At 31.6% G+C, this 16,932-nt stretch overlaps 1 protein-coding gene across 1 annotated transcript; it reads left to right on the forward strand.

Moving 5' to 3' along the window:
- The first annotated feature begins 623 nt into the window (after positions 1-623).
- LOC114261701 (G-type lectin S-receptor-like serine/threonine-protein kinase At4g27290) lies at positions 624-6,387 on the forward strand. Its single transcript, XM_028201997.2, has 7 exons — positions 624-2,045; positions 2,176-2,301; positions 4,390-4,529; positions 4,844-5,054; positions 5,200-5,437; positions 5,530-5,680; positions 5,762-6,387. Exons 1-7 carry the CDS (start codon positions 794-796, stop codon positions 6,068-6,070), a joined length of 2,427 nt encoding a protein of 808 aa, XP_028057798.2. The 5' UTR covers positions 624-793; the 3' UTR covers positions 6,071-6,387.
- The last annotated feature ends 10,545 nt before the right edge of the window (positions 6,388-16,932 follow it).

The raw sequence follows: 16,932 nt of genomic DNA on the forward strand, positions 1-16,932 counted from the left end.
GGTATAGTCAAACAATACACTATAAATAATTCTTACATTTGGCAAACAACCATCCATCCATTACTTCTAAATAATTCTCCAATTAATTTTTTTTTTTCCTTTAAATTTTGTAAACCTTCATTTTTAAATTGCTAATGCTATAATGTAGGTTTGGTTCACTAAAATGAAATCGAATCGAATGATATGGTCATTCCTTAGTCTTTTTATAAAATGACTACTCCCTTCGCATTAGTGAATGATAATTTCATTTGTCATATTTTTTATTAATTCTTAGTAAATCAAACATGAGGATGGACATAATAATGGAATGATTATTCCATCCAATTTCATTTCAATGAATCAAACATAACTTAAAACTGAAATAATTAATCAAATATAACTTAAGATTGAAATTATTTGGAGATCCTATTTTTAGACAGAATTTAGGAGCCTTGCTCGCCATGCCTGAGGGCCGACCCTGATCAATGGTTCGTGTATGCTTATGATCTGATGTTGATAAATATCTTCTATAAAACTCCAATATTTAATTATACAACTCCAATGTTTAATTATACAGTCAAAGTGTTGAAAAAAATTGGAAATAATGGAACTGTTGAAATGGTAAAACACATGACAAAGTAACAATCTTATTCTATCGCTGATTTCCAAGTTTTGAATATTATCTTCCTCATTGGCCCATATATACTAATGTTTGATTTGTTCGCCATTTCCAAAAGAGTGAAGAGGACATGCTGAATTAGGTGAGGAAAAAGAATACACATGATAGCATCATCATAATTTTTGCAAAGTGATCATGGGAATCATTCTTTTTGCTATTTCATATTACTTGTCTGCTTTTGATTTAGCAGATGACATGCTAAATCAATACCAGCAAATCAATGACAGTGGGGCATTAGTATCTGCTAGAGGAGATTTCAAGTTAGGCTTCTTTAATACAAGCAATTCGAGGAGACGATACTTGGGGATATGGTATAACAATATCCCAGTTCAAACCATTGTTTGGGTGGCGAACAGAGACAGACCGCTTAATGATTCATCGGGCAGTCTAAGGATTGGGGATGATGGAAATCTGATCCTTCTTGACAGTGGAGGAATAGTTGCGTGGTCTACCGGTATCCAGAATATATCGTCAAAACCTACTGTTGCACAACTCTTAGACTCTGGAAATCTTGTTTTGAAAAGTGAAAATGGTGGGAACACAGAAAGTTATATTTGGCAAAGCTTTGATCATCCTTCAGATACACAGATAGCTGGTATGAAGCTGGGATGGGACTTGAAGGTTGGTTTGGACCGGTATTTGACATCGTGGAAGAGCGCAGATGACCCTTCTTCCGGAGATTTCTCTTATGGGTTCAATCGCGATGGTCTTCCACAAGGTGTTTTACGTAAAGGGTCTGTTAAGAAGTACCGAACTGGGATATGGAATGGTCTGCAGTTTAATGGAGCCGGGCTTAAAAACGCTATCTTCAATGCTAATTTCATTGATAATTCAGACGAGGTGTATTTCGAGTTTGATCTATACCAACAGCTAACAAGGTTGGTTTTGAATTACACCGGGACAACACAAACTGTGATATGGAACAATAGGAAACTTGAGTGGGATTTCATTGATACAAAACCTAGTAATCCATGTGAAAGTTATGGGCATTGCGGCCCTAATTCTATTTGCACAATCTCTAATGCTTACATATGTAGTTGTTTGGTTGGATACATTCCTAAATCATCGCAAGATTGGAATGCGTTGGTTTGGGATGGTGGGTGCGTTCGCAAATACCCATTAAACTGCTTGGATGGAGAAGGATTTGTGGCATTCAAAGGCGTGATCGTCCCTGATTTGTTAGATTTTCGGATGAACACCAGTATGACAGTTAAAGAATGTGAATTGGAGTGTTTGAAGAATTGTTCTTGTATTGCTTATGCTAACTCCAATACTGCTGGAGGGGGAAGTGGATGCTTGCTCTGGTATGGGGATCTTATTGATATTAGAAGCTTCCCAAATCCTGGTGATCAAACTCTGTATGTTCGGGTTACAGCTGCAGACCTAGGTACCTTTCTTGTGATTTGTGTTCAATAATTCATTAGGCTACATAAATTTGGCCAAACAAATAAACTACACAGATTTTTTTATTTTATTTTTTATTTTTAAATATAATTTTCACTGGATGTTGTTTGTAGTGTCTATATCAGATTCCAAGGAGAAGAAGAAGAGGGTCGTGTTGGTGATTATCCCCATCTCAGTAGCTTTGTTGGTGTTCCTCCTTGTTTCTTGTATAACATGGAAGAGGATAAAACAAGCAAGAGGTAAATCTAAGGTTCCTTAATTTGGTTGAGAGTTAACTTTATGCGGAATATATAGTAACTAAAGATCTCTAAGTCAATGTTAATTAAATGAATAGAACTATAAAAAAAATAGAATGGAAAGCAACAACAAATGAAAGAATAAAAAGTTTTATTTTTCTATTATTATCTCAATAGTGAATACTGAAAATGTTACATAATAGAGAGTTAATATCTGACTTGTTCTTAATGAATCTTGTATTATTACATGATCTTATAATAATACGTACATAAGTCCACATATTGCACACCAAAAAAGCGCAGCCTTTTTAGTTGTGGTGGAGACTTTAAGGCTGATTTGGGTGGAACACCTAATTGTATAATTTTTCATTCTTAATTATTTAAACAACAGAAATTTAAAGAAATTTCCCTAGTTTCAACGAACTTTGGCAATTTTTTTCTGAAGAAGAAATGTGGCAAACCATGAGTCTACCAACAAGTTAGTTGGAATGACCTGTTTGTTTTGTTAGAGTTTCTTATTCAGAGTTTATTCTTTTGTTGACTCAATGGTTGCTCCCATTGGCCTCTGTCAAAGACAACATTTAAATGACTTGCATTATCTTAATCCTAATATTTCAGTGGTTCTTTATGATAAGATAGTTTGACAATATTGTTGGGTTAATTTCCTTGCATCTTAAGTTTCGGGATAGTGTTTTTTTTTAATCAGCAAAAGAAAGAGCCGTCATTGATGAAATCAAAACATACAATGCATATGAAAATACATCAACAAAGGGGAAGGCAACAACAAAAAGCATCCAAGTGTATCTCCCAAATCCCAATTAGGTTGGCACCGTTAAGAACACTCAATCATCTGCTAGTTCAAGCCAAAACGTTGGTGAGAGACCAACAGAAAAGGAAGGGGGGATAGGTCAGAAAAACCAAGCAGACTATAAACAGCAGCAACCCAGGATAGAAACAGCAGTAACCAAACTGAGCTAGCAGATCAACAGCCAAACTAAGCTAGCAAAACACAAGACACATCAGCAACCGAAGAGATCAACACAATCACATCTCCTCTGTTTCAGCTTCAAATTTGTTCAGATACATTTTCTCACCTGTTGTATGTTTGACACAATCACATCTATGGAGTAGAAGCAACCAATGTCCCGTGCTTTCATTCATGAGGCCACCCTAACTTTGATAAGCTCAGATAGCTCCTCCATGCTTGGTTGTGTGCCATTGAAAACACAATAATTTCTGAAATTCCTCAAGGACCAAATTACTGATATAAGAACAGCTCTCCAAACTTGCCTTTCCTTCTTTCTGAACATCCACCGCAACCACCACTGTATCAAACTTTCCATAATATTTAACCAAACTTGCCACACAAACGGGCAGTACAATAAAACATGATTCAATGTTTCCACTTCAGCTTTGCATAGTACACCGGATAGATCCACATTACCCCTCAACACCCCTATTCTACTTGGCAATGAAGCTGAGGTCTGTTCACAACTAAAGTTTTGGGATAATTGATGATCTGACTTAGTATTAGTGCTCTAGTTCGGGGAAAGGTTTTGAGTTTGTTGTTTATTTGACCCTAGATGTGCAAGACAAGGTTTGTTTGAACTTGGTTAGTTGTCTGTTTCCCTAAAGATAGCAAGAAAGAGTCAGGGCTGCACTTAAGAAATGGTATTAAAATGGGCTGGACATACATTGTTGACGAATGGTGTTACGATAGCTAGATATATACTGTCAAACTAATTTTCTAATAGCTTAAGCTTTTGTGACAATTGATAATCTAGCAGTTTGAATAGAAAAATAACAAGGGTTTGTGCATAATCCTTTACTAACTTCTTTATCTAGATTGATATGCATGGAGCAATTAAGAAGTGAATGCTTTTGTAATGTCCCTCCCCCCCTCTCCCTCCTCCAGATTTAGTGTAATAAAGGTGATTTACCATGTCTTCTGTTTTTCTTCTATACTTTAAATACCAAATTCCTTGCAAAACTTGTGCATCAAGGTCTTGTCGAATTCAATGCCATTGTGGACACAAATGTAACCATGTTTCAAGTTTGTTTCCTGATCTTCCCATCTGTTGTGATCGACAGGTTCACGGCCAAACATTCCATTCAAAGATGATGAAAACATAGACTTGCCCATTTTCAATATAGTCACAATTGCAAATGCTACAAACAATTTTTCTATTTCTAATAAGATTGGAGAAGGTGGGTTCGGACCAGTTTACAAGGTAATTTGAATTGCACGTACTAAAGTCATATAATTTTCTGTGTTGCGTGTTTGCGAGTGTGTGCCAAAAGAGTGTAAATTCAAATCTTTGTCATGAGGGTTAAAAAAAAATTCTTTTTTTTCTTGTTTGTTTCATTGCTCTTCTATGTAGTGTCGATTTGCCTTAGGTGTCCCCATATCTGTCTAGGTGGCTTTCACCTTAGACATTTTGTTTGGCGAATGCCCGTGTATGATGTTTTTATCTTCAATCTTTATTTACTTTCTTACTTCCCAAAAACAAAAAACAAAAAAAATATAGCTTGTGTATTTCCATAGGGTCAGCTATCAACTGGACAAGTGATAGCAGTAAAGAGGCTGTCGGAGAATTCCAAACAAGGAGTTGGTGAATTTAAAAATGAGGTTATCTTGATTGCCAAGCTTCAGCACCGAAATCTTGTAAGGCTTTTGGGATGTTGCATTCAAGGAGAAGAGAGGATGTTGATCTATGAGTATTTGCCCAACGGCAGCTTGAGCTCCTTTATTTTTGGTTTGATCTTTTGACCTTTCTTCTAACTTCTTCGATTGAATGTCGAAAACAAACTACACACTACTCAAAGTTGTATATCATTATGTCAATTATTGAACCCAAAACTAATATTCTATACAAATGCCTCTCTTGATCTATGTGCTAGATACTACAAAAAGTAACTCTCTTGAATGGAGGAAACGGTTTGATATTATTGTGGGGATTGCTCGAGGGCTTCTCTACCTTCATCGAGATTCGAGACTGAGAATTATTCATAGGGATCTCAAAGCTAGCAATGTGCTGCTAGACAATGAGATGAATCCCAAGATTTCAGACTTTGGCATTGCCAGAGCTTTCGGAGGAGATCAAACATCGGAGAAAACAAGAAGGGTGATTGGAACTTAGTAAGTACCCAAAAGATTTCTTGCATATACTTACCCAACTTCAAGTTTCACTGACTTATTTCTTGATTTATTAATTTGATTATGGCGTGCAGTGGTTATATGTCCCCAGAATATATATTACTTGGGCTCTTTTCAATGAAATCAGATGTGTTTAGTTTCGGAGTACTTGTTTTAGAAATAGTGAGTGGACAGAGCAACAGAAAGTTCCGACATCCTAACCATACTCACAACCTTCTTGGACATGTAAGTTTTTACTTGAGTTTGATCTCTTCATTTTTGGAATTTTCTTCCATATTGATCTCTAATATAAATGTGCTCTCTTAGGCATGGAAACTATGGATTGAAGGGAATGCCATCAATCTAGTTGATGAGAAGTTGGAAAGTTCAACAATGCTGATGTCAGAAGTAATTAAATGTATACAAATTGGTCTATTGTGTGTGCAACAATGCCCTAAAGACAGGCCAACAATGTCATCTGTGGTGTCGATGTTGGATAATGAGGGTGCAATGCTACCCCATCCTAAACAACCCGGATTTTATATAGAGGGGAGCAATGATGAGATAGAACTTGCCTTGACTACAGGAATAAAATGTTCCACAAATAAGACGACTCTAACAATTCTACTGGGTTGATAAAAAATTCCAATTGAAGCACTAATGCTCATGGTTATTATTATTATTTTTTTCAATAAGAGAGTTAATACCATATTTGATAATAGCGTTACTAATTATGGATGACAGATGATATATAAGTTTCCTTGTTTAATAGCAAATGAGATAGAATGAATGACCAATTTTTATTGGCCAAAGACTATCCAATGCTCAAGTCAGTAAATTGGTGTGATTTATGCAATTGCGGTGAGAGTTGTTGCATACTTTCTTTGGAGTTAGGTGAGATGGATTTTGGATTGTGATCCCTTATTTTTTGTTATGATGTTATTGTCAATTAATTTGATCTGGTTTTGAGGGTATCCCTCTAAAAAACTTGACAGAATGTATAATATTTTCTTTGAAAAATCTTAAATCAAGTCTTCAATGTGTATAATGCATTTCTATTATGTTTATCAAACTTGAACTAAAAACATTCACACATAATTTTTTGAACTTTACAGGTTTCATAATAGGTCCAATCATTGATTTTCTTTTCAAAGACACATTAAGGTAGTTAAAAGAATTTAATGATATTTTAGTACAATTATTCTGTAGACATAACCAGCTGCTACTGCACGGATTGGTAGAAGAGGTAGAACTCATGATTTTTTATTGGGCAATAAGCGACGGTAAAAGGCATAATGATTTGTGATTAGTTTTATAATGTGTCATATGGTGGCCCAAATATGGTAAATAATTTTTAATATTTTATAGACCTCCACTCACAATTACAAAAAATACAACAATTGATATAAAAAAAATAAAGTCAAATTTTGCTAAAAGCTTAAATCGTACACTAACAACAATCATACATTAATCAGTATTAGATAAATAGAAAATAATAACAGTAATGTCATCAAATTTTAAATAAAAATATAAATTTATCTTTACAAAAAAATTTCTTAAAATTTATTTAAAATGCGAATTATCTTATGTAATTTTGGAAATTATATTCCGTCCTTTCAAGCTTATAATTGCATAACAAATTCATTTTATTAATAAAGCATTAAATCAATTAACATTTTTTAATAATATCATAAACATATTTCAATTAACAATTTAGATAATTTTATTATTGTATAGAAGAGTAGTTAGAAATTTTATTTTTTATGTTAATTGTATTAAATAAACAATTCAAACAATGTAGTATTTGTGATTTTTCAAATCACAGAAAACAATTTGTATTTTAAATAAACGTCAGGAGGTGAATTTGTAATTTACCAATTTTAATACAATTAAATAATAATAATAAAAGGGTTTATTACACTTAATACCACAAAACTATTGCCAAATGTCTACTTAATTCATGAACTATCGATTGTGTTTACTAAATTCCTAAAGTATATAAATCAAAATTGATTTAGTCCCTAAACTATCGATTGAATCTATTAAGTCTCTAAAATATTTTATTCAAACATATTTAATCATTGAAAGTATTGCAAAAAATAAAATATAAGCCTATAAATATTATAAATTAATAAAAAATCCTATCTAACTAAAATTTTACTTCAAAAAACCTTAAATTTTTATTTTGATTTTTTAAAATAGGCGTCAATTCTTATGGTGAGTTTTCTTTATAAGGATAACGATAACTTATCTTCTTCAATGACTATGTATTTGCCTTTTTCTAGTATTATATGTCACATCACATCTCGTTTATAATTTCCAATTGATTATTTTTAATTTTTTTGCTAAGTTCTTCTTATAATTAATTAATGTATTATTTTATTCTATTATTATTTTTAGTGAAGTATTATTATTAAAATTATCTAATTCTACTTATTCAGTATATCTAATACTCTTATAATTTTATTTGTAAGACTTAGAAACCATATTCTAATAATAATTTAAACACACAATAAAATTAAACACTTTTTAATGACAAAATAAAATTTTAAGATTTTTCTGTAATAAAATCTTAATGAGGTAAGATCTTTTTAGTAATTTATAATATTTATGAGCATATATTTTATTTTTATAATTTTTTTGGGGATTAAATATGCTTGAATTAAATAATTTAAGAATTTAATACATTCCATCAATAATTTGAGAATTAAATAGATTTTGATTTATATATTTTTAGTATCGAGTAGACTCAGAAACTAAGTAGACAATTTAAGGATAATTTAAGTGAAGAAATTGTAATAAACCTGTTGGCTAAAATGTTAGGCTTATTTTTCCTACGAAGGAAAATATCATAAATGTGAGCGTGCCAGCAAGGATTGAAAAATCCTTACAGATTAAATTCAAGCCAATTATCAAGCGATTGTGTTAACGGTTCTTTTGCCTCAACGAAGAGGACTTCAAGATTGCCAAGTGTAAAGAAAAGAAAAATTAAAAGAAGAATGGGGAACGGAGAAAGATGATTGAGTGAACAATCAAAGTAATAATTACTTACCTCTACTCCTATGCTTCGAAAAGAAAGTGCATAAAATGCTTCGAAATGGAAATGCTGAAAATAAATGCTTCGAAATATAAATCTATGTTAAACTACTCCTAAGATAAGGAAAATAACAAGAAATATTGAAATCAAGTGTCTTTGATTATGAATTCTGGATCCTTACAATGTAGCCATTAATGGCTATTTATAGAAGAAAAAATACAGCAATAACTACTTAGTAACTACCCATTTCTTCCATCTTCATTCTTGTCTTGCCACGTGTCCTTCCACTCATCCACTTTGTCCTCCCACTCATCCACTTTGTCCTTCATATTCTCCATTATCTCTATAACTTCTTTTAACTTCCAAATGAATAAGAGGATGCCATGTGTCCTGCAATTATATAAATAATAAATAATAATAAAAATTGCAGATTTATGGTGTTAACATTACCCCCCGCGGCCCTTAAAAATGATGTTTATTTGAATTTTTGAAGGGCCGAACCAAGCACATGACTAACCTAAGCAGCAAAGTGCTTCGAATGATGTAACAACACCAATAAAGTGCTTCGAATGAGTATGAAATTATGACTAGATGACTCGAATTATTACTAGTAACAAGCTTCGAAAGTGATATAAAGGACCAAAATCATTCTTCGAAGGTCGATGGAACCGACAAAAGACGAATTACATCCTCAAAAATACTCGAAAAAGCTTCGAAGGTTCACAACCACCATTATTATTTCTTCGAAGCTGTTGTTGATGCAAGATAGAGTGCTTCGAAGCTTACAAAATTATGGCAAAATGGCTTTCGACGCAACTTATGGCAAAACGGCTTTCGAAGCTGTTTTTGGCCAACCATTGTGGTTTATTCAAAACTTATATGTTCTGGTTCACACATAATTAATGGAAATATTAATTTTGTGTTTCGAACCAATTATTAATTCTTCGAAGACCCCAAAACTGTTGTTCTTTGAGCCAACTTATGATGCCAAAAACAGGCATTATTCGACAACTAATTAATTGTCATTTTGCATATATTTGAAGAGATGTACACATTTCGAAAGTTTTCAAAGTTTTATACAGTTTCGAAGGTGAAGTAATCAACCTTCGAAACAACTCTTGATGTTTCGAATGTATCTTCAAAGCTTTATACAGCTTCGAATGTGAAGTAATCAACCTTCGAAACAACTCTTGATGCTTCGAATGTATCTTCGATGCTTTGATTGTGTACATACAAACAACTGGCCATCAATTTGAAAAGATAAGCCATTCTCAACCATTTATTTAAATGCACAGGCTTTTTCTAGCCAAGTTCATGCATTTTAAATGGTCATCCATTGTTCTTAGTGCTTCGAACTCATAAGAACAATTTGTTAATTTTATTAGCCACATCATCATAATTATATTTTGATGTGAACCACAAATCCAAAATAGATTTTGAACAACAAAAGTCATGGTATAGCGCGACCATGAAAATTCATACTTTTTGACATTTTGAAAAATATCAAAAATTTTGAATTCATGAACAGTGGCTTGTTCATTATTCTTGACCATGTTTGGTTTAAAAACATGACTTTCGCCAAATTGATTTTCATAATTCTTTGGCAAAGTGGGTTGTTTTTCCATGTTAGCCATTAATGGCTTATGAAAATCTCCCATAAGAATGTTATTTTCATGACTTGACTCTCTAAAAATTGGTTTTTGGACCCCCCGAGTCATGTATGAAATATCATTCTTAGCCAAATTTGGCTTAAAAATATGCTCTTTCGTTATGTTAATTTCATAATTTGGCTCTTTAAAAACGGATTCTTGAACCCCCCGAGCCATTGATGAAATCAACTCCTTGCTTTTGCTATTTTTAACCATGGAAAAATTCTGAAAAAATTCACCAATTCCGGCCATTAAGGCCTCAGTTAAAGACTTGGTAGTGAGAGTTGATAACTCATCATTCCATTGGCGAATTTCCATATCAAGTTGATGAATTTCTCCAATTAAATGGTGTCTTTTTTCTTCCACCAAATAATATTGTAAGGGATGAAAATTTATTTCATCAAGAAAATGGATCTCTTCTTGAAGATCCAAAATTTCTTGTTTACGCCAATAAATTTCATCTAGGCTATTTGAAATGGACAAATCCAATTCATTTTTCATTTATTACACTTGACGTCCCACTGGGCGTGCCAAAAAATGTTGGCTAAAATGTTAGGCTTATTTTTCCTACGAAGGAAAATATCATAAATGCGAGCGTGCCAGCAAGGATTGAAAAATCCTTACAGATTAAATTCAAGCCAATTATCAAGCGATTGTGTTAACGGTTCTTTTGCCTCAACGAAGAGGACTTCAAGATTGCCAAGTGTAAAGAAAAGAAAAATTAAAAGAAGAATGGGGAACGGAGAAAGATGATTGAGTGAACAATCAAAGTAATAATTACTTACCTCTACTCCTATGCTTCGAAAAAAAAGTGCATAAAATGCTTCGAAATGGAAATGCTGAAAATAAATGCTTCGAAATATAAATCTATGTTAAACTACTCCTAAGATAAGGAAAATAACAAGAAATATTGAAATCAAGTGTCTTTGATTATGAATTCTGGATCCTTACAATGTAGCCATTAATGGCTATTTATAGAAGAAAAAATACAGCAATAACTACTTAGTAACTACCCATTTCTTCAATCTTCATTCTTGTCTTGCCACGTGTCCTTCCACTCATCCACTTTGTCCTCCCACTCATCCACTTTGTCCTTCATATTCTCCATTATCTCTATAACTTCTTTTAACTTCCAAATGAATAAGAGGATGCCATGTGTCCTGCAATTATATAAATAATAAATAATAATAAAAATTGCAGATTTATGGTGTTAACAAAACCCTAAAAAACAAAAAATTAATTGACAAAACCTGCAACTTCCTGAACTAGTTAAAACCCAAACCCACCAAAACCCATAAATTTACCCTTCAAACCTAACAGTCATCGCTACCAATTGCTAACTCTTGCAAACATTTTTTCAAACAACTCATATGCATATGCATTGTGGTATAACCCCTACAATGGTAACTGATCAAACATTATTTCTTCATCTCTCAAATCAACAAAGAAAAAAAGGTAAAAGGAAGGGAGAGAGAGGGTTGATTTTGCGATGGTGGTGGCTTGCAAACCAGTGGCTGGAGACTGCCAGAGTTTGGGGTAAGAGTTTGGTTACTTTGGTAATGTGATTAATGGGTAGAATGGTATTAAAAAAAAGTAATAAAATAAAAATTGATAATTGGGTGTCTAATTTAATTTTGTTAGGTGCATTTAAAGCGCCAATAATGGTGTAATTCTATGGAAAGTACGTGCAAGTGAGGGAAAGAGAAAAAATAGAGGGCGCTATTAGGGCCTTTTTCCCAAACTAAGCCTTTTTTGCATTCTATTTTCCAAATTAGGTTTAGTTTGGACGGGATTTCCAAACTAAGCTAAAACGCCATTACAAATTGCGCTTTCACTGTTTGGAGCCTAAAATTTGATGAATAGTGAAAGCGCTATTGTAAAATGCGCTTTTAATTAATAAATCGCTATTTTAAATCGTGCTTTTAACATAAAATTTTTTTTCTAAAGAAAATGCTATTTGAAATAGCGCTTTCACTGTGCATATAATTTTTTTTTTTTTTTTGTAAAAAATGTTATTTCAAATAACGTTTCTACTGTTGAAAACCAAAACCAACACATACGCACACACCCACACACACCCAACCCACACTTTGAACCATTAAAATAATATAATTTTTATATATAATAATAATTTATAATAATAAATTATATAATTTTTATAATTTTCATAAATATAAATCATTTTTAGGTTATGGATTGTTTGATTTATAACACGTATGTAAGGATAAAAAATTTTGTAATCAAAAATAATTTTTGCAATTTTTATAATCAAAAATAATTTATAAATTACCAAAAATAATTTATAATACGTATGTATTATAAAAATTTTTATAATAATTTATAATACGTATGTATTTACTTTAAATAAATTATATATAATACGTATGTATTATATATATAATTTTTATATATTTACTTTAAATAAATTATTTTTGATACGTATGTATTATATATATACTTTAAATAAATTATTAATAAATATATAATAATTATTTTATAAAATAAATTATTAATAAAATTTCATAACACGTATGTATTATAAAATTTTTTATAATAACTTATAATACGTATGTATTATTTAAATCTTTACATTTTTTATTTAAATTTTTTTACAGTAAACCCATCTTCACATTTTATAATACGTACGTATTATTCAAAAATAATTTATAAAAATTTATAATTAATACGTATGTAAATAATTTAATACGTATCTTCACATTTACATTTACAGTAAACCCATCTTCACATACGTATGATTTAAGGGTAAAAATTTTGATAAATGATAAATCAAACCATCCATAACTTAAAATTTTTTACCCTTACATACGTATGGTTTAAATAATTTATAAAAATTATTGCAATACGTATGTAAAAATTGATTATAAAAATTGCAAAAATTATTTATAAATTGATTATAATCTTTATAAATTATTTAAAAATATATAATAAATAATTATTAATAAAAATTATAATCAATTTATTTTATAAAGTAATCAATTTATTTTACAATCAATAATTTTTATTAATAATTTATTTTATAAAATAATTATTATATATTTATTAATAATTTATTTAAAGTAAATATATAAATATATAAAAATTATATATATAATACATACGTATCAAAAATAATTTATTTAAAGTAAATATATAAAAATTATATATATAATACATACGTATTATATATAGTTTATTTAAAGTAAATATATACGTATTATAAATTATTTTTGGTAATTTATAAATTATTTTTGATTACAAAATTTTTTATCCTTACATACGTGTTATAAATCAAACCATCCATAACCTAAAAATGATTTATATTTATGAAAATTATAAAAATTATATAATTTATTATTATAAATTATTATTATATATAAAAATTATATTATTTTAATGGTTCAAAGTGTGGGTTGGGTGTGTGTGGGTGTGTGCGTATGTGTTGGTTTTGGTTTTCAACAGTAGAAACGTTATTTGAAATAACGTTTTCTACAAAAAAAAAAAAAAAAAAAAAAATTATATGCACAGTGAAAGCGCTATTTCAAATAGCGTTTTCTTTAGAAAATTTTTTTTATGTTAAAAGCGCGATTTAAAACAGCAATTTATTAATTAAAAGCGCATTTTACAATAGCGCTTTCACTATTCATCAAATTTTAGGCTCCAAACAGTGAAAGCGCGATTTGTAATAGCGTTTTAGCTTAGTTTGAAAATTCGGTCCAAACTAGACCTAATTTGAAAAATAGAATGCAAAAATAGTTTGAAAAAAGCCCCCACTATTAGCACGTATCTCTTTACTTTTGGCCCTTCCATTTCTTTAAACTCTCGCCTAGCAAAATGAATCTCATACCTTTTTTCTGAGCCCCACCTTAATACCAACTATAGCCCTCATCTTTTTTACTCCCAACTTTTTTTCTGCAATTTTCATATCACCGGCAGTCCCACCCCTTTGGCGACCTCCCAGAACCTCTCCCACCGACGACCATCCTCTGCTACCTCCATCATCTTCAACCACAACTCTAAAATAATTAGGGTATTTTGAAACTCTATCTCGGAAACCTTCAGGAATCCCAAACAACAACCACAATAATACAACCTCCACGTTGCCAACTGTAAACCCCAATTGGAAAAAACCCCCAACAGCAAAGATGAAAGATGAACACCAATAGCTAAATGTAGATAAGACAATTAACTTTGACTTGGTAATAGTGCAAATTGCAGGTGAAAGATGAACACTAATGCCATATGTAGATTTAATTTCAGATGTTCCATAATGCCCAAGCCCGTAATTCATGATACTAGACAGATGCTCTGACACAACTATCCTTAACTTCTACATCGCAATAATACGCCTCTTTCCCCGGCACAAGCAACGGCAATATGGGGATCGAGGCGGCGTGAAAAGCCCTATCACTGGAAACTCCTGCTGCTGTTGTAGAGGCAGAGGAGGCGGCGGCTGATCTCCTTGCTCGCGGCGGAACTGCTGGTCGTCGACGGCTGTGGCAGTGGTGGTTGCCAGAGATGATGGTGAAAAGGTTGGTGGGTTAGGGTTTGGGAAATTAGGGTTAGTGTTTGGGAAATTAGAGGTGAAATGTTAGGGATGTGGGTAAAAATGTGACTTCATGCTTGGAATTAAAAAAAAAGAAAAAGAAAAAAAAAATTAGGGGTCCAAAAAATAAAGGTAGGTGTTAATAGCAACACTTAAAAAAATATTACCAACACAAATGAAAGACTGTGAGAGCACAATTGTTACTTATTTTCCCCTTCTCCACCAGCATGTATTTCTCCTAATTCTATTGGCATGCCATAATATTTTCAACTTATATTATTTTATGGTTCGAATATCAATTATTTGAACAGAAATCTTGATATTTGGATAATTAATTTTTGTTGAGAAATTGATAACATTTAATTTTTGTTTTGAAACTTATATAAAAAAACTCACAAATGATAAAACAAAGGCTGGTGTGCAAATAACAATTCTCAATTGTATTTTGAATAATTGTCAAGTGAAGTTATTGTAATTTGCACCTACAATTTTACTTTCTTTCTTTTGAGATTGTTCTCTTTGACTTGGAGTTAATTAATAGGAAAATGTTTGAGAGCCACAATTTTTGGGGTCACAATGGTTCAAAACTGACAAAACGACGTCGTTTTTGACAGTTTTGAGCCATTGTGACCACAAAAATTGTGGCCCTCTAGTATTGTTGTAATTAATATCAGATTTTAAGGAAGGCAAGAAGGGTTGGTACGTTATCATTGTCAACTGTCATGGTTATTTTGACGATTTGTAATGCTTTGCTAGCCTCTTGGTCAAATGAGCTGACAAGTTTGAATACAAACTAATAATTAAATTCATTTCCACACGTTTGTTTTGACTTGTATTGTTAGAGTTTGGAAATATTTCTAACATTCCACCAATAATATGTATTCAATTTATGGGGTACATACATTTCATTGTTGGATTATTTTTTATGAGATTAGATATGATAAAATTATTGATAGGATTATGAGAGATATGTTATTTGAGAGATTTATCTATAAATTTCATTTAGAGAACTTATAGCCCAATAAGTTCACAAAGTATTATTGTGTTCCACCCAATTTCATATATTTAGACTTCTATCTCAAGAGGTCCTTTTTTCTTTAAGAAATTAACAGATGGATAAATAATTGGATGTAGGGAGGGAGGTATTATATTTGGTTAGAATGAGATAAAAAGAAGTTTAATATCCCCAATGCCACAATACCTATGGTATTACAAAAGTAAAACAAACGTGGGTTAAAATAGGTGTGAGATTTGCATATTTCCCCACTTCCAAGCGTCCTCCTTATCTTGCAATCAAACACGAGATTAAAATAGGTGTGAGAGACACATGTTCTCCACCTCCCATTTCCCATTTTCTCCTACAAAGAAACAAACACTTATTGTTTACCCAATAACCTAGTCTTATTTGTCATTTTGTGGAATAATTCCATTTGTATTAATCAATGTCAGAGCCGGCCTCACTTTTTAGGGCCCAAGGCGAACTCAGGAAATGGGACCAGCTCTTATACGTAATTTAAAAATATATATTGATAAAATATTAGTAATTTACAATTAAATTAAATTTTTTTGTTTGTACCTACACAAAATTTGTTGTATATATAAATAATAAAATTACTATTTTTTCACTCATGAAAATCACTAAAAATATTAAGTGAGAAATCTAATTTTAAAAGTATTAGTAAGTAAATCGTTTATAATTTGTTTTTCACAATAATTACAATATTATATTTCCTGAGCAATTTCATATGATTTTTATAGTTGACATAAATCGTAGTTATTGAGATTGATGTAAATCATAATTATTGAGATAAATTTTGAATATTTTTTATTTTTAATATTGTTAGGACCCTACTTGTTGTCAAATTCCGTGGACAAACTTGGGTTTAAAATTGAGTTGTAATATTCCTGTTTTTGGTCTTTTCGCTCGAGTGGGGAAAGTGGCGCTCGAGCGGAGATTCCATTCTCATAGTATTTTGGCTGGCTCGCCTGCAAAATATACTGAGTGGTGTGTTTTTATGCTCGTGCGTGGGATCTTCCGCTCGAGCGTGAACCCTAGTTTGGAACACACGATATAGAGTCCCTGCTCGAGCGTCCATTCCTACGCTCGAGCGGACCTCGCGATCTCAGCCTCTATAAAACCTCTAGTTGCTCCAAATCTAGGGGTATGTTTTCTAGATCTTCTCTAAGGTTTTTAGGGTTTTCTTTTGGGGATAATTTTTCTAGTTTTCCTTGATGTTTGATTGAGTTTGAACTCATGTTCTTATAAGCA

The sequence above is a fragment of the Camellia sinensis genome, chromosome 9 (genome assembly GCF_055761805.1).
Source record: "Camellia sinensis isolate YWXY chromosome 9, ASM5576180v1, whole genome shotgun sequence".
NCBI lineage: Eukaryota > Viridiplantae > Streptophyta > Magnoliopsida > Ericales > Theaceae > Camellia > Camellia sinensis.

Coding starts and splice junctions, on each gene's coding strand:
- LOC114261701 (XM_028201997.2), top strand. CDS start 794: ATGGGAATCATTCTTTTTGCTATTTCATATTACTTGTCTGCTTTTGAT. Junction 2,046..2,175: donor GGTTACAGCTGCAGACCTAG/GTACCTTTCTTG, acceptor TGTTGTTTGTAG/TGTCTATATCAGATTCCAAG. Junction 2,302..4,389: donor GAGGATAAAACAAGCAAGAG/GTAAATCTAAGG, acceptor TGTGATCGACAG/GTTCACGGCCAAACATTCCA.